The 19,529-nt window shown below is 43.7% G+C and overlaps 1 protein-coding gene across 2 annotated transcripts in view; it reads right to left on the bottom strand.

The window, feature by feature from the left end:
* TNS3 (tensin 3) overlaps positions 1–19,529 on the bottom strand; it is a 201,155-nt gene that overhangs the window by 94,445 nt on the left and 87,181 nt on the right. For both annotated transcript variants that reach the window (XM_038760159.1, XM_038760158.1), the window contains one exon: positions 14,362–15,612. In XM_038760159.1, coding sequence (XP_038616087.1) covers positions 14,362–15,612 — 1,251 coding nt within the window. The remainder of the gene's footprint in view (positions 1–14,361; positions 15,613–19,529) is intronic.

The following is a 19,529-nucleotide window of genomic DNA, read 5'->3' as shown; positions in this document are numbered from 1 at the left end:
CAACTGAAGGAAAGATTTCGACAGCTCAAATTTAGATCAACTAAATGTTTACCATTTAATGTTTTTTTTTTAAAAATCACTTATAAAGTTCAACATTGCCTTCTATCTTAATCCAAAAGGCACAGGACAGCCCTTTGGGAACACTTTCATCTATGTAGATTTCCTCTTGTTAGAAGCTCGTTATTAGCAGGGAATGTTTATGTTTTATTATTGTACTGTACTTTTCCAAGAGCTTGGTACAGTGCTCTGCACACAGTAAACGCTCACTGAATGAGTGAATGAGTATCAGTAGACAGATTGAACAAATGGTCAACATCTGCCTCCGAAAAAAAATCCTCCATTCGGGCAAGACAGTTACTGGATCATTCCTTAACCTGCTTTTTTTTTTTTTTTTTTGATGTTGTGGTTTTTCTTTTTTAATGGTATTTTTTAAGTGCTTACTATGTGCCAAGAACTGTACTAAGCACCGGGGTAGCAACAAGTAAATAACAATAATAATAATGATGGCATTTGTTAAGCGCTTACTATGCGCAAAGCACTGTTCTAAGCACTGGAGAGGATATAAGGTGATCAGGTTGTCCCACGTGGCGCTTACAGTCTTCATCCCCTATTTTACAGATGAGGTAACTGAGGCACAGAGAAGTTAAGTGACTTGCCCGAAGTCACACAGCTGACAAGTGGAAGAGCCGGGATTTGAACCCATGACCTCTGACTCCGAAGCCCATGCTCTTTCCATTGAGCCACACTGCTTCTCAATCACATGGGGCTCACAGTCTTTATCTCTATTTTACAGATGAGGTAACCGAGGCACAGGGAAGTTAAGTGACTTGCCTAAGGTCACACGGCAGACAAGAGGCAGAGTCTTATTCGTTCATCCATTCATTCAGTCATATTTCTTGAGCACTTACTGTGTGCAGAGCACTGTACTAAGCGCTTGGGAAGTACAAGTCGGCAACATATAGAGACGGTCCTTACCCAACAACGGGCTCTGCGTTTGTTCATCCATTCATTCAATCGCATTTACTGAGCATTTTCTATGTGCACAGCACTGTACTGAGCCCCTGGGAAAGTCCAATACAACAACAAACAGTGACATACCCTGCCCACAATAAGCTTACAGTCTGGGGGGTAAGGGGGACAGACATCAATATACCTGTATATATGTATATATGTTTGTACATATTTATTACTCTATTTATTTATTTATTTATTTTACTTGTACATATCTATCCTATTTATTTTATTTTGTTAGTATGTTTGGTTTTGTTCTCTGTCTCCCCCTTTTAGACTGTGAGCCCACTGTTGGGTAGGGACTGTCTCTATATGTTGCCAATTTGTACTTCCCAAGCACTTGGTACAGTGCTCTGCACATAGTAAGCGCTCAATAAATACTATTGATGATGATGATGATGATGAATACAAATAAATGAAGTTACAGACCAGTACCTAAGGGCTGTGGGGCTGAGAGCGGGGAAGAACAGAGGGAGCAAGCCGGAGAGATGCAGAAGGGAGTGGGAATCGGGGCTTAGTCTGGGAAGGCCTCTTGGAGGAGACGGGTCTTCAATAAGGCTTTGAAGGCAGGGGGAGAGTAATTGGCTATCGGATTTGACGAGGGAGAGCGTTTCTGGCCAGAGGCAGGACGCCGGCTAGGGGTCCACAGCGAGACAGACAAGATGCATGCAGAGTGAGAAGGTTAGCACTAGAGGAGCAAAGTGTGTGGGCTGGGTTGAATAATAATAATAATAATAATGATGGTATTTGTTAAGCGCTTACTATGTGCAAAGCACCGTTCTAAACTCTCTAGGAGGATACAAGGTGATCAGCTTGTCCCACTTGGGGCTCACAGTCTTAATCCCCATTTTACAGATGAGGGAACCGAGGCACAGAGAAGCTAAGTGACTTGCCCAAAGTCACACAGCTGACAATTGGTGGAGTCGGGATTTGAACCCATGCCCTCTGACCTCAAAACCCAGGCTCTTTCCACTGAGCCACACTCAGAAGAAGTGAGGTGAGGTGAGGTGTGGGGGGGCAAGGTGATGGAGTGCTTTAAAGCCTATGGTGAGGAGTTTATTTTTGACTTGGAGGAGGATGGGCAATCAATGTTGTTTTTTGAGGAGAGGGGGTGACACGTCCTGAACGCTTTTGTAGAAAAATGACCTGGGCAGCAGAGTGGAGTATGGACTGGAATGGGGAGAGACGGGAGGCTGGGAGATCAGCAAGGAGGCTGATACAGTAATCCAGGTGGGATAGGAGTGTCCTTCTGATCCCAAGGCTTGTCTCTATCCACCAGGCCACACTGCGTCTCGGATTAAATAACTACAACTCCTTTCACTTTTCCTTATGGGGCTTATTTTCCTTCATTTCAATTATTTTGTCTCTCTCCTCGGAATCCTCCCCAGTTTCCCACATCTTTTGTAAAACCAGAGGAACGGATTAGAGTGTTCTAATAAGAGTCTAGCACTGGCTTTAGTATGAAAAAGATGTCAACCAACATTACAAATACAGGCCAAATAATAATGATGGCATTTGTTAAGCGCTTACTATGTGCAAAGCACTGCTCTAAGCGCTGGGGGGGGGGGGAATACAAGGTGATCAGGTCGTCCCACGTGGGGCTCACAGTCTTAATCCCCATTTTACCATGAGGTAACTGAGGCTCAGAGAAGTTAAGTGACTTGCCCAAGGTAATACAGCAGACATGTGGCGAAGCCGGGATTCGAACCCATGACCTCTGACTCCAAAGCCCGTGCTCTTTCCACTGAGCCATATTCATTTATACTTACACAGTGGATTAAACCAACCTTCAACCTATTAGGAAACTCCCTTGCATTCCCTTTTAAGCAAACACAAATAATCACAAATCTTGGTTTGATTGCTTCCAGATTTTGGCTCACTCTGCTTTATGAATACACAGTAGGAGAAAAAGGTACATGGGGCGGAGAGAGGTGTTACAAAAAACAAGTTTAAATAGCCCTGCCACTTTAAATACTCACATCTGCACTCTGCACTACATGGTTTTTGTTTTTAACAAACAGGCACTTAAAGGCTTTAATTCTTAGCACCTTCCAACTCGAAAAATGTGCTCTGCCCAGCTGGATAGCATTAATCCTTTCCCCACAAAATAAGATATGAGAAATGCTTTAAAATTACTAGTCTGTCCTAGAGATGAGAAAGGAGAATCAACACCTGAAATTTCTTACAGAAAAAAGGCTGAATCTACTATGTAAAATCAGATTCTGCTTAAAATCAATGAGCAATTTCAGGACAACAGCTGCGAATGGATTTTTACCAGTAATCCCATTTGGACATTACACCCTGTGGATAAAAACTCCTCATTCTGCAGCAAAATGATCTCTTTCAACTGGCCAAAACATGAAATGGACCAAACAGAATAAATATACATACACGGCCCCTGGGAAGAATGGTCTTGGAACACACATACAGACACACACATGGGCAAACACAGCTCCCTTCACACAAGAAACTGATCACATTCTGTTTCAGAGATAAACCACGTGTAATGTAACCAACACAGGCCTTCTTTTTCAGAGTCTCATTTTAATTAAGGGAGTACACAATTTTGGACATTTTGCCTCCAAATCTCAGTGTCTCATTACCAGATGGCAGTAACAGAACACAGAACAGAAATAATTTCCAAAAGCAACGCAACGATCTCCTTTCTGCACAAAACATCACAATTCTCTCCATAGCGAATGAACGGGTGGAAGATCTAATTTTCTTTCTACCCAGATTATTAAATTATACTGTAAGTTCAGACCTCTGACACTGGCCCAGCTACACACTGTGGAGCAATTTGGATTACAGATTTTTATGAGTGATGATGATGTGGTTTTGGCTCTCCAGCTGTCCTTGAGAATCATTCAGGTCATGGGAGTTCCCTCACTTTTCCCTTCAATGGATTAGTCTGCTTCTTTCCTTTGCTCTTCCTTTCCTCCTTCCTCTTTCACCCCTCTCCCCTCCCCTCTGCTCCTCTCTTTTCCTCTCATTTCCATCCTCTAAATTAAATGCCCTGTACTGTATTCCACTTCACAGCAAACACTGAAGCCCAGAATGAACCCAAGGTTTCAGTGTTATACTTGCCAAAGAAAAAGCTACGGATTTTTTTGAACTCAAAAATGAAATGCAAAATGCTCCTTATAACCACCATTACCATAGGCAACTGTCTTTAAGAAGTACAGAGACAGTAGTAATATTTACTGAGCATTCATGACTGCAGTGCCCTGGACAAAGTGCTTGAAAAATTTCATCAAAAGCAGAAGACATGATCCCTGTCCTCCAGAGTTTTTACTCTGCTGAGGGAGACACAAAAATATTTACAAATAGAGAAATCAGAATAAATAACTGAATTTGCTATCTAATAATGCATATAGGAACCAGTACATACGGGGAATGGGCACAAACAAATGCATTAAGTGCTAAAAGTGGTCAACCTGACAATTTGGAATGATGGGGATTACTCATTTTTTAATCTCCCTCTCTAGGCTGTAAGCTCGATGTGGGCAAGAAATGTGCCTACCAACTCAGTTCATTCATTCATTCATTCAGTCATATTTATTGAGCACTTACTGTGTGCAGAGCACTGTACTAAGCACTTGGAGAGTACAATTTGGCAATAGATAGAGACAGTCCCTATCCACCCACCAATGAACTCACAGTTATATTCTACTCCCCCAAACACTCAATAACTATGATTGCCTGATTAAAAGCCAGGGACCATATATTTTGCTTTTGGTATATTCTTCCAAGCTCTTAGCACAGTGCTCTGTATATAAGAGCTCAATAAATACCAAAGATTGACAGATAAATGAAGTAAAATTTTGATGAAAATACCAGAATTTTGGATGTCCTACCTATCAGTCAATCGGTGGTATTTATTAAGTGCTTCCTTTGTGCAGAGCATTGTACTATGCGCTCGGGAGAGTCCAACACAACAGAGATGGAAGACATTTCCTGATGACACGGAGTTTGTTTCACGCTCCCTGCATCCCACCTCAATCTGGGCCCGGATCCCTGATTTTGCAGCCCCAGAATACCTGGGGTGATAGAACCAGCAGTAACAGCAAGGCTTCCCACCACAACCCGGCAGCATTGGAGCGAAGGAGAACATCGATAAAGTTGGATGATGAGCTAAGGAAATCTGCAAAAGCCGTAGAATCCCACAGAAGAAAGGGAGGAGGGGGTGAGCGTTCACTCTATCTCAGAGGGGACAGGACTGGCTTACATAGGTCTAGAATAAAGAGGCCCTGCATTTAACATTTGAGGATCCCTCCCCCTTCAGATCTGACAATAAAAATAATAATTTTGGTATTTGTTAAGCACTTACTCTGTGCCAGGCACTGTACTAAGCGCTGGGGTGGATACAAGCCATCCCTGTGCCACATGGGGCTCACAGTTTCAATCTCCATTTTACAGAGGAGGTAACTTGAGGTCCAGAGAAGTTAAGTGACTTGCCCAAGGTCAAACAGCAGACTGGTGGTGGAGCCAGGATTGGAACCCATGATCTTCTGATTCCCAGGCCTGTGCTCTATCCACCTTCAAAGCCCTCCTAAAGGCCTTCCCAAATAATCCCTCATTTCCCCTAACCAACCACCCTTCTGCCTACTTAGATCTGTATTCCTAAGCACTTAGGCACATATCCTTATATCTCCCATTTCCCCTACCAGCATTTTAATATCTGTCTCTCCTCTATACCGTAAGGCTCTTGTGGGCAGGGATCCTATCAGCCAACTCTACTGTACCCTCCGAAGCGCTTAGCATGGTGCTCCACACACAGTAAGTGCTCAACAAATACGATTGACTGTTTGACAGAAAATCACTGCTCTGACCAGTAACTGATGTAACTTCAAATGCTCTTCATCTTTCCTTAGAAATCAATCAATCAATCAATCAATCGTATTTATTGAGCGCTTACTGTGTGCAGAGCACTGTACAAGCGCTGGGGAAGTACAAGTAGGCAACATATAGAGACAGTCCCTACCCAACAGTAGGCTCACAGTCTAAAAGTCTAAAATCAGCAACAAACATTTTTTTAAAGATACTTGTTAAGGTTTGGTGTAGATACAAACTAAGCAGGTGATGTTGATTTTTAATGGTACTACTTAAGCACTTACTATGTTCGAGGCACTGTACTAAGTGCTGGGTTAGACCCAGTATCACTGAGTCCCACGTGGGCCTTACAGTATTAATTTCTGTTTTACAAATGAGAGACCTGAGGCATGGAGAAGTGAAGTGACATGCCCAAGAACACCCAGGAGACAATCGGCGGAGCTGAGATTAGAAACCGGGTCTTCCTGAATCCCGGACCTGTGTTCTATCCAGAGGCCCACAGTACTTCTCAAGTCTTGCTACAAGATTTTGCAGGAGACTGCTAAAAATATGTTACTAATACTGGTGCCTAAACTCCTTTATTGAATTTCAGCTGCATAATCCACACACAGAAGGCACTGGCGTGAACATGTCTCATTTTGTTGTGAAATTTGACAGAGCATAATTACATTTTCCAAAAGCTACGGTACCGCTTGTTCAACAATTAAGGCAAGAATATTAGTACGGCACATTTATCTAGAGTTGCCTTTAATATATTTGGGCTCCAGGCTCAATCCTCTTTACAAGATCTACAAAACTCCCACGTGACTGTAGGATTTTGTTTTTCCCTGAATAATGCTTGGCTGCATAGTGACAGAACAGCTCCAAAAATTATGCAATACTCAAAACTTTAACAGAATGATGAATCAGAGCAAACACTGTCTATGAGCAATTGATAAATGAACTGAGTATTTGACTTAAAGAAGGATAGTTCTAAGGGAGATACATCCTGAGTTCCTGTATTTATTCCGAACTGGAAGCATAATATGATCCCTGTTTCTTAGTTTCAAAATCTGATTCAAATTAGTTTTACCACTCAGAAATTATGGAATTTATCATCTTTTTCTTTTCATGGGAAGCAACTGGCTTGCAAACCCTTCATACATGCAAATAACTTAATAGTCTACTATTGTTATTTCTGACCTAATGCTATGTGCAAAGGAAATTAAAAGTAATTCGTAAGAATAAGGCCCTAATGTAAATAGTTAATATGACTGCCTGCTTTGAGGAGACAAAGGTTTAATAAATAAAGTAGTTTGACATTAAATGGATTCAGCCTCAAGGTATGGAGAAAAAATATAGGCTGCTTTATTTTGCCAGGCTAAATTTAAGCCTTGGGCTAAAACTTACATTTCACAAGTTCAGTCATTTCTTTTGTTCTGTACCTATTATCTTTAGTAATCTTACCTTCCACCCACTAAAAGGAAATGATCCAAGAAATGCCAATGACACAAAGCTCTACACATGCCTGAGGATACTTGGAAAGGCCACTGCATGCCTATTATAAAAAAAAAAATACCTTACTGTTTTGCAAGTAAAACTGCATAAAGTGCTTGGTAATCTAGAGTAAGATGTCAACTCTGCCTAGGTTGTTTGGTCTATTATGACTATGGATGATTTCCTTTAAGTTACAAAAAATGAAATAAGGAGAAAATGAGTGAGGAAAGGTAACAGAGCCACATGGGAGAATATCCTGTCTCTCGCTTGGAACGCCTTTCCCTCTTTATATCCGGCAGGCGATCACTCGCCCCCCATTCAAAGCCTTATTAAAAGCACATCTTCTCCAAGAAAGCCATCTCCAACTGAGCCCTCATTTCCCCTACTCCCACTCCCTTCTGCATTGCCCTTGCACTTGAATTTGCACCCTTTATTCTTCCCCCCCAGTCCGCCTCACGGAACTTACTACATACTCGTAATTCATTTATTTATATTAATGTCTGTCTCCCGCTCTAGACTGTAAACTCACTGTTGGCAGGGAACGTGTCTGCCAACTCTGTTATAATGTACTCTCCCAAGCACTTTGTACAGTGCTCTGCATACAGTAAGAGTGCAATAAATATGGTTGAATGATTAATTCAATAAAATGATAATTATTTGATTTGGTTGTGTAACAGATAAAAAGCCCAACAAAGCTTATTACATTATCTGTTTTAACTTACATGTTTGTCCGTTGTCTCATGATGAAAAAACGGACTCTCATACAATCCAGCTTGTGTTGAACTGATTGTGACTGGAAACATATTTCACCAGTCTTAGATATATGATTTTTTTACCCTACAGAAACACCAATACAATATTGTTTGCATTTTCTTTCAAGACTTTCATTTGCTCAACCACTGAATACTAGGCTACAAGCTTCTCCACTAGACTGTAAGCTCCCTAAGGGCAGGGATTGTGTTTACCAACTCAACTGCACTGTACATTCCCCCAAACACTTAGTATAGTGCTTTGCACATAGTAAGTACTCAATAAATGCCACTGATTGACTGAATGATTGGCAGGATAATGCAGAGTTGTAGGAAAAGGGTAAAAGCTAAGTGAAATCAATAATAAACAACTGACACATATGTGTGAGCATTATCCTAAAGCACTTAGTACAGTGCTTTGCACACAGTGAGTGCTTAATAAATGCCACTGATTGACTGAATGATTGGCTGGATAATGAAGAGTTGTAGGAAAAGGGTAAAAGTTAACTGAAATCAATAAGAAACAACTGACCCACATGTGTGCACATTATCCTCAACTAATTTCTCTCATTTAACCCAAATATTCAATCTGTTATCAATCTGAGCTTTTATACCTTCACAACACTGCTAAAATCTGCCCTTTCCTCTGCATCAAAATGGCACCACCCTGAATCAAGCACTCTTTTTTTTCCTGAATCTTGCATCAGGGAGACCTCCCTGCCTCCTGTCTGTAACTGTTCAAGGACTTGGTTAATTCACTCTCCTGTCCAGATCATTTTTGTAGAAAAAAACAAAAAAAGAAATTCGGCATACATTTCCCCACTCTCCAAGAACCATACTGGTTGTCCATCCATTGACATATTAAAAAGGAACTCTTTACCACTGGCTTTAAAGCACTCAACCAGCTCATCCCGCCCACAACCTTACCCCCCTGATTTCCCCCTATAACGCAGCATGTTCACTTTGCTTCTCTTAACACCAACCTACTCACTGAACCTCGATTTCAACTATGACATCACTAACCTCTAGTCCACATCTTGCCTCTAGTCTGGAACTCCCTTCCCCTTCATATATGACAGAACACCACTCTCCTCATCTTAAAAGCCTTAAAATCACATCTCCTCTAAGAAGGCATCTTCAACTCTTCCATTTGCATCCCCTATGCACTTAAATCTGTACCTTATAATATTCACCCCACAGCAATTACGTACATCTGCAATTTATTTTAATGTATACCCCGCCCCCCAGCCTGTAAGGTCCTTGTAAGCAGGGAAAACATCAACCAACTCTGTTGTATTGTAATAATAATAATAATAATAATAATAATGGTATTTGTTAAGCGTTTCCTATGTGCAAAGCATTGTTCTAAGCACTGAGGGGATACAAGGTGATCAGGTTGTCCCACGTGGGGCTCCCAATCTTAACCCCCATTTTACAGATAAGGTAACTGAGGCACAGAGAAGTTAAGTGACTTGCCCAAAGCCACACAGCTGATAAGTGGCAGAGCCAGGATTAGAACTCATGACATCTGACTCCCAAGCCTGTGCTCTTTCCACTGAGCCACGCCCCACTGTTGGGTAGGGACCATCTCTATATGTTGCCGATTTGTACTTCCCAAGTGCTTAGTACAGTGCTCTGGGCACAGTAAGCGCTCAATAAATACAACTGAATGAATGAATGAAATGCTTTTCACACAGTAAACTCTCAATAAATATCACTGATTGGCTGACTGATTACATGGGGAAAGCACACTGGAATGACAAGAATATAGCAAAGCACCACAAAATAGTAAATAAATACCATCACTATTATTCCAACACTGAAGGTAGGGAAAGTGTTCAGAGGGTCTCATCAGCCCTAGCGTCGTCTTCTAAATCAAAGGGCTCTTATACGGGTATACTGGCTATCTGTTTGATAGTGCGAAGCATGAGGGAGGACACCAAAAAGGGCTCTTATACAGGTATACTGGCTATCTATGTGATAGTGCGAAGCATGAGGGAGGACACCAAGGGAGAAAAAAAATGGCAGGAATAGTTATTTCTATAAACTAACATATCTCAAAGCATCTAACCTTCAGGTGGAAAATTGCAGCCTGTAGGATTTTTCTTTTGAATAAATTTGCAGTGTGTACATGACTCCAACCAAGATGTCCCCATTGCTGGTCTGCTCTGAAATGTAGGGCAGCGCCTGTCTCACCAGCCTTCTCTGTACTTCTCCTATGAACTTATATCTGGCCCAGACACCAAGTTATATTTCCCTGCCTCTTTTCAAAGCCTTTCAGATGGGCAAGGCAACGTAACGGAGCAGAAAAAAACCATATGGAATAGCTCAACATGCCATATTTGAAGAGATGAGTTTTTTTTTCCCCCTCTACTGAAATTGATATATTTCACTGGGATTTGGATCACCTTCAAAGCTTTGGTTCTTCAACACTCAAGGTCCTCTGAAGAAGTTCCAAATATTTGGGGTCCTCTATAAGGCTACCTCACTTTAATGGAGTTTCCAAACCAACTATTCTTTTCTTTGGTTAAAGCCATCCCAGTCTCTTTTAATCACACAGCCTCAGAAACAGACTCAGACTGTCCAATGCCCCCATTTCCAGTAGAATGTTTCTTTCCTCTGTCTCTGCTTTTAGAGGTTTTTCGCGCAGAGGCCACGACTGCTGTGATGATGAGCCCACTACAGAGAGAAGCTGATCTGTACCCAAATGCATTCAGCTGCCAAAGAGTCTGGAGATTCAGACTACACTGAAGCAGCATGCTGAGAAGCAGCGTGGCTCAGTAGGAAGAGCCCGGGCTTTGGAGTCAGAGGTCCTGGGTTCAAATCCCGGCTCCGCCAATGTCAGCTGTGTGACTTTGGGCAAGTCACTTCACTTCTCTGGGCCTCAGTTCCCTCATCCGGAAAATGGGGATGAAAACTGCGAGCCCCCCGTGAGACAACCTGATCAGCCTGCAACCTCCCCAGTGCTTAGAACAGTGCTTTGCACATAGTAAGCGCTTAATAAATGCCATCATTATTATTATTATTAACCTCTCTGTGCCTCAGTTACCTCATCTGTAAAATGGGGATTAAGACTGTGAGCTCCACTTGGGACAACCAGATTACTTTGTATCTACCCCAGCGCTTAGAACAGTGCTTGGCACATAGTAAGCGCTTAACAAATACTACTGTAATTATTATTACACTTTCCCTTTTGGCAACTCACTTTGTATCAACATGATCCTATGTACCAATTAAATATTCCATTCTCCTCACTCTTGAGTTTGTGTTCTCAATATTACAAGATTCCCTTCTATAGTTATTCCTATTATAAAAGGAGAAGGGATTAAAAACAAATTAAATCATCTCTCTGAGGGGAAATTCTACTGAACACCTTCAAAGTTTTACCTGAGGCACCCTGTTGGTGGCATAATTCATTGAATCATATTTATTGAGCACTTACGGAGAGCAGAGCACTGTACTAAGCACTTGGGAGAGTACTGTACAACAATAAACAAACACACTCTCTTCCCACAGAGGACCTGGGTTCTAATCATGGCTCTGCCACTTGTCTGAACTGTAACCCTGAGCAAGTCACTTCATTTTTCTGTGCTTCAGTTTATGCATCTGTAAAATTGGGGTTCAATTCGTGCTCTCTGTCCTATTTGGACTACAGGAACAGGGAAGAGCAGGAACTGTGACTGACCTGATTTTCTTATATTTAATAGTCAGTCCATTGGTCAGTCGATCGTATTTATTGTGCACTTACTGTGTGCAAAGCACTATACTAAGTGCTGGGGAGAGTACGATATAATATAACAGACACATTCCCTTCCAACAATTAGATGACCGTCTAGAGGGGGAGGCAGACCTTAATATGAATAAATAAATTTACAGATATGAACCTAAACACTGTGGGGCTGGGAGGGGGGAATGAATAAAGGGAGCAAGTCAAGGTGATGCAGAAAGGAGTGGGAGAAGAGGAAAGGAAGGCTTAGTCAGGGAAGGTCTCTTGGACCTTCAATAAGGCTTTGAAGGTGGAGAGAGTAATTGTCAGATATGAAGAGAGAGGGCATTCCAGTTTAGTACAGTGCCTGGCACGTACTAAGCACTTTAAAATAACTCCAATTATTATTATTACACACGGGACCCTCTGCCCCTTCTTCCTCTTTCCCCTGAGCCACACACACTTACAGAGCTGGAGGAAACTGAGCTAGGGTGGGAGCAGATAAGAAGAAAAACTATTCTCATGTAGCTACTGTCACCAGGTATCTCAAGATAGGGATTCTGGAGCTGCTTAATGTTATATTCCGCAATCTTGAAACCCAGGTAGCTGACAGCAGTGACAACTGCACTAGCAGTTTCTCGCCTTACTCTGGCTACCTCTCTTCTGCTTCTTGCTGGTCTTTGAGTTTTCCCAATAATCGGGAGCCTAGCTAGCAGTGCCTGAGCACGGCAAGGTAGACTGTAAGTTCTTTATGGGCAGGGATGTGTCTACCAACTCTATCATATGAAATTTCGCCAGCTCTGCACATAGTAGGAGCTCAGTATATACCACGGATTGATTGATTGATTGGCAGAAACTGCTGCTGCCACCAGGACATTTTGATGGTAACGTCTATGAAACCTTTGACGTACACGCAGTGAATTACTGGTGGTTTCTAGCCCCACATGGAATGGAGACTCTGTTCGCTATGATTATCCTGTGTCTAACCCAGCACTTGGCAAATAGTTAAGTGCTTCACAAACACCACAATTATTATTATCGCTCTAAGGCTTTCTGCTTTAGCATCTTTTTCTACCTGGTCCATTTTTCCCTTTGGCTACTTCCTCCGGCAGGCAGCCCAGACTTACTACACTCTTAGTAAAACCTGACTTAAACTATTGGGGAAGAATTGAAAGATCACTCATTGGGCCTCCTTTCCTTTTCGTGAAGATGTCAAACAACCTCTCAGAAGCAGCGAGGCTTAGTAGAAGCATCGCGGCTTATTGGATAGAGCACGGGTCTGGGATTCATAAGATCCTGGGTTCTAGTCCTGCATCCACACTTGTCTGCTGTGTGATCTTGGGCAAGTCACTTAACTTCTCGGGGCATCAGTTACTTCCTCTGTAAAATGGGGATTGAGAGTGTGAGCCCCATGTGGATTAACTTGTATCTTCCCCAGTGCTCAGAACAGTGCTTGGCACATTGTAAGCGCTTAACAAGTACCATTCTTATTATTAGTAATATCAATATTAATATTTTTCTACCTTCCTACCACTCTTTGGAGGCCAAAGCATTGCTCTGCCTGAAGCTTTTACTTACTAATCACATGAGGCAAATTTATTCAAGTTGCAAACAAAAGACAGCATACAGATGCAGAAGTATAAACTTAATTACAATGGAATCAGAAGACTACTACTAGAAGTAATAGTATTTCCTAAGTGCTTATTGTGTGCAAAGTGCTTTGCTAAGCACTGAAAAAGAATATACAGGTGGGAATTGGGCAATGTCCCTGTCCCTCAGGGGGCTCGGGTTAGAAATATTCCTCTTGCATAAGAGTCATCGACTACAGTGTATGCAGAACCCTGGATTTACTATCGTAGGGAACAAAACATACAAATCTTTTCAGGTTTGAGTCTTGTCTCTTTGAAAGAGATTCTACACGTGAGGTGACAAAAGGGCTGAAAAAGATGGTTCTCCAAATAGCCCAGGTGAAGATAATAATTATGGTATTTGTTAAGCCCTTACTAAGTGCCAGGCAACTGTACTAAGCATTAGGGTGGATACAAGCAAACTGGATTGGACCCTATCCCTGTCCCACGTGGGGCTCACAGCCTCAATATTTTACAGTTGAGTTGGCCCAAAATGGGTCGTTAGGAGAAAAATACACATTTAAAGGCAACCAATTTAAGCAGCAAGGATGCTGAACTCAAGAGCAATTTCAATTTTAATATAGTATTTCAGATTCGCTTGTAAATTAGAATCAGTCAGTAATCTGTATTGAGCACTTCACCGTGCAGAACACTGCAGTAATCACTAAGAAGAGCGAGAATCCTGTTTTCCTCTAAATGACTGTTTACCGAGCCACATCACCGGGCAGGGATTTCAGGCCTCGAATCATCTTGCGTGACTGGAATTCACCAAAAGCAATGTCTTCGTGCTGATGTGTCATAAATGCCTAAGGACAGGGATTCCAGACATCCATTCTCTCCAGTGACGATGACAATCGTCTGCAAAAGGTAGTAAAGGCCTGACTTCCTGCCGAAGAACAACCCACGGAAAAAAATCTGGAAAAAAGCATTCCACGATCACAAGACGGAAACGACTCACCATGCCTGCTGGGATTCCGGCTACTGACTTCTCCCTTGTCGTGAAGCCGACTGCTTCCCCGGAGTCCTCCTCTCGCCGATATGCTGGGGGATGAGGAGCCGTTGGACTGTTTCGCAGAGGCACTGATATGCGTCGGGATGGGCTCGAAAGTTGGATCGAGTTCCAGGATCAATCTGTTGAGCTGCTCGATGGACTGGTCGATATCCAAGGTTGGAGACCCTGCCAAAATTCCCGTATTCAACTCCGAATCCACCCCATTCGTGTCCTTCTCTCCTAATCTGGATTTGAAGCCTTCAGGGTGGAGCTGCTGGGGTGCTTCGCTGGGGGGTGGAAGGCCGCCTAAGCCCCTCTGAACGGCATCTCGGCTGCTGGACCCCCGGGCCGGCGTGATGGGGACGCTGGCCGGAGCCGGCCCCCCGCTTGGGGATTCTGCTGCGCCGGGGAGGCCAAACCTCCCCTCGCTCTCTGGAGCAAAGCCGTACTGATGCGCTGTGACCATCTGCTGTTGGCGAACCCACGTTTGGGTCGAGTAGCTACTCTGGCCGAACGTCTGCGCCTGGGAGGAGTCGGAGGGGTTCCGCTGGAGGGGCTGGGCCTGCTTGGGCTCCCCCTTTCCAAACGGCCTCTCGAAGATCGGATCCACACTTATGCCCAGGTCGGGGGCCAGGGTGCTCGGGTGGTCTTCCCCAGTGTGGCTCCCAAATCCATCCGACAGCAGGGAGTTCTGGCTGCTCTTGTGGCAGCTAAAGTTGCCGAGGTGGTTGGACTGCTGGCCTTCCGAAGAGGACAGGGTCCCGATGCTGTCCACGCTGTGCAGATCGTGGTTGGGCATCTCGTCGTCCAGGATGTCGGTCTCGCGGTCCTTGAGTTTGGCGTCTCCGTTGACGTGAACCTGGGCCGGCACTACGTGACGCGTCCCGCTGTACTTACTCCGGGCATCGGTCATGTCCTTCAGGGGGCTCCCCGAGTTATCCAGCCCAAAGCCACTGAGCAGCTGGTCTAACTCGGCCTTCTCCTGCGGGCTCAGTCCCCTCTTGGCTCCCGGGGCCGGGCGTTCTTCAGTCTTGTCCGTCCGCACCGAGGCGGTGGAGTGGCCAGAGTCGCTGCTGACGGACAGCGTGTGGTCACTGGGGTCGGGGCTGTGGGGCGCGGGGACGGCCGGGGCCCCGCCGGGGATGTTGGGATCCGAGGAGCAGTTCTTTCTCACTTTAGCGTACAGGCTGCCGTCGATCGGGCCGGGGGTATGGAGCACTGGGAGGGAAGAGGCCAAAGAAGAGAGCTTTTAGGTAAAGGCTCCGCGCAGCGTGTCTTGCGGGGCAGGGGTGATTCGCGTGATGCCACGCCGCCCCCGTTGAACCCTAGATTATAATCATAATGCTCGTTCTCTTGCTCACTCCATCAAGGCTTAACCTCTAAACCATCTAAACCTCTCCCATCCATAGCTCTTGAGAATGCTCTCGGTTGCTTCCTTTGTGAAAGGGCAGTATGCCTCGTGAAAGGCACTCGGGGCTGGGTTCTGGTCCTGGCTCTACCATCAGCCTGCTGTGTGACCTTGGGTGAGTCACATAACCTCTCTGAGCCTCCTTTTCCTCGTGTGTAAAATGGGCATCCAATACCTTCTCTATCTCCCTCTTGGACTGTGAACTCCAGGTGGGACAGGGACTATGTCTGGTCTGATTACACTGTGTCTACCCCAGCACACAGCACAGTGCTTGGCACATGGTAAGCCATTCATAAATGCCATATTTTTAATGATTATTCTCTCTCTGGAGTAGTCATCTTGTTTTGTTTTGTTTTTATCTGTCTCCCCGCTTCTAGACTGTGAGCCCGTTGTTGGGCGGGGACCGTCTCTATGTGTTGCCGATTTGTACTTCCCAAGCGCTTAGTACAGTGCTCTGCACATAGAAAGCACTCAATAAATATGATTGAATGAATGAATGAATGAAAATAGCAGTGGAAGGAAAAGCAGGATGGCCTAGTGGAAAGAGCACGGGCTTGGGAATCAGAGTACCTGGGGTCTAATCCCGACTCTGCCAATTGGGCGCCCTGTTACCATGGGCAAGTTACTTAACTTCTCTGTGTCTCAGTTTTCTCAACTGTAAAATGGGGATTAAATATTTTTTCTCCCTCCTACTTGCCCTGTGAGCCCCTAGGTGGGACAGGAATTGTATCCCATGTTCTATGAACCCCAACTCTTAGAACAGTGTTTGACACATAGTAAGAACTTTACAAATAACATCATCTTAATAATGATAATAATAATAACAATAACAGTAAGTCCCACCATCCCTGTGTCTTCTCTTGAAATCTCTTGGGCAGCTCTCTCAGGGGAGAGAAGAAATAGTGGCCACAATGGCAACAGATTTGCCAAAAACGTGTCCTTTCAGTCAGGGGAAAGAGCTGTGTTCCATATAATAATTACCCTAAATGATGGAATTACTTCATCGGCTTATAAAAGCAATAGAGTACCTCTGATGCCTTACACAAACTGGCATCCTTTTACTGCCTTAAGGTACATATTTCATTTCGAAACAAAGGCTTCAAAAAAAAAAAAAAACACGGCCTGGGCTGAGAAAGGAAAATAAAAATCATGTAAGAGAGCCTATAGCAAAATAAATTCTCCACACATTCCCTTTCAGTTCTTTGTATAGTGAAATTATAGCCATACAATAACAAGGTGATTGTTTACGTTTGTTTGAAAACCCACGCTATTTGGGCGCCTGGAATTAGAGAGACATGACTACTATGCATTCCACCAAAGATGGAAAGGGCTTTTTATGTTAGGGAGAAATATGCTTCCAGCATGTGTTTGGTAGCTTTCAGTCTATCAGTTCAAGCTGAAAATATTTATCATAGGCTTCTACATTTTTTTGTTTTTTGGAAACCTGAAGAAATGTCACGCATGCCATCAGAATAGGAGCTCCCCATGAGCATGTCAGAACGCGTACTCGTCGGAGGTGTAGAGGGAGATGAGTACATTGAAATGAATGTGGAGCAGAAAATCTTCCTTTCCATTTTTATTCTAGTAATTACCCCCAAATCATGATGTCAGAAAGTACATGCTAGAAAAAAGATACCGAGCATCTGGCCAAAGTCAATAAACCAAGTGTCCAAATCTCATCCATAATCACTACGAGGGGGATTGGGGAGATGCAGGTATCACCTGCAAAAACCTTTCCCAGGCTATTTCACTGAAACAAATAAAGTTCTTTGGTAATTGGGCAACCGAGCCTAGGAGAAAGGGGCTTCAGGAGAAAAACAGATATAGGTACTTTGATATAGACACCTCGCTCACTGGCAGAGCCCCCCGTTAAGAAAAACTTGCATTAGAGTAATCATTCCACGCGTAACACTGCAGGTATACACACTGCACACACGTTCACACATTCAACCACCCCTTCAGATGGGGTGTCATGCTGTTATCCAGGCGGGCTTATATTATCAGAACAGCGCGTACTAGTCAATCTTCAGAGCACAAACACACATTCTGGCAGAACTAAATGTATACTATGTCATGAAGAAACGAGGAAACCACAGACTGAACAGCCATTCACTGGGGATTGTCAACATGCACCGATAAGAACAGGAAACGGAGGCTCAGTCGACACATTTCCTACAGTTCCAATTATTCGTCGGTAGACACTAACAGCTAGTCAGAAATCTTTGGCCACTGGTGGGAGGTTCTTGTTAGCAGTCACTGTGAACCGTCAGCATTCACTAGAGAGCGCGTGAAATAACCCTGCAAATACTACAAATCAGCAGTAAATGAAAATCTCCACAGAATTACCAATGCTGGAACTTGACAATTTTCACAAGCCACAATGTTCACTTAGGGCAGTTAGAAAACAATTAAAGATCTCCAGGGTTAGGGAATATGTCTCCCGAGTACCCAATGTAGTAAGACACAGAGTTGAGTGACAATGAATACTGATGAATGTGAACTCCTTGAGGGTAAGAAACCTGTTTAGCCAACTCTTTTGTATTCTCCCAGGCATTTGCAGGGTGGCTTACTGGAAAGAGCACGGGGTTCGGCAGTCAGAAGTTGTGGGTTCTACTCCCAACTCCACCACCTATCAGCTGTGTGACTTCGGGCAAGTCACTTATCTTCTCGGTGCCTCAGTTACCTCATCTGTAAAACGGGGATGAAGACTGTGAGCCCCACGTGGGACAAACTGATTACCTTGTATTTTCCCAAGCACTTAGAACAGTGCCTTTTTTTTATAATAATATTTATTAAGCACTTACTATGTGCAAAGCACTGTACTAAGCGCTGTGGAGGTTACAAGGTGATCAGGTTGTCCCATGGGGGGCTCACAGTCTTAATTCCCATTTTACAGATGAGGTAACTGAGGCACAGAGAAGTTAAGTGACTTGCCCAAAGTCACACAGCTGACAATTGGCGGAGCTGGGATTTGAACCCATGACCTCTGACTCCAAAGCCCATGCTCTTTCCACTGAGCCATGCTGCTTCTCTATAGTGCTTAGCATATAGTAAGTGCTTAAAAATACCATCATTATTATTAATATTTTTTACAGCGCTCTGCAAACCATAAGTGCTCAAAAAAATACCTTGGACTGGGAACATGAAAGGAGGGTGTTTTTTTTTTTACAAGACCCTACAAGAGGCAGGAGGGATTTGGAGATGAGTTTGCTTGGAGCTCCTTTCGGTCTTCGCCGATACTGAGGATTAGAGGAAGAAGAGGATCTCTGGAGGAGCCAATTGTTTTAGGAGCGTTAAATCCATCAATCAATGGTATTTACTGAGGCTTACTATGTGCAGAGCACTGTACTAAGTGCTTGGGAGAGTAGAATTGGCAGATATGTTCCCTGCCCATAACATCTAGAGTTAAATTCCTGTCTTCATCTCTTCTCCCTTCCCCTGGCAACCACAACACACACACACACACACACACACACACACGTTAGAATTAGGAACAGAACAATGGGCCAGCTGGCGTTCATGTCTTGGAATGGCAGGGAGGATGAAGTGCTTTGTGTGAGAAGATATAAAATCCCTTAAGAGATCCACAAGTGCAAAGCCAGTTCCATAATGTCATTTAGATGGTGTCATCTAAGTTTAGGGTTTTCTGCCTATGTTGAAAGAAGAAATCTCCAGGATGTTTGTTTTGGGGGACAGCTGTGGCGAGGGCGGCGGGGATTTGCTAAAT

This window comes from Tachyglossus aculeatus, chromosome 18 (assembly GCF_015852505.1).
Source record: "Tachyglossus aculeatus isolate mTacAcu1 chromosome 18, mTacAcu1.pri, whole genome shotgun sequence".
In the NCBI taxonomy this organism is placed as follows: Eukaryota; Metazoa; Chordata; class Mammalia; order Monotremata; family Tachyglossidae; genus Tachyglossus; species Tachyglossus aculeatus.
Note: the sequence above shows the minus strand (reverse complement) of the source record. Positions and strands in the feature narration are given on the sequence as shown.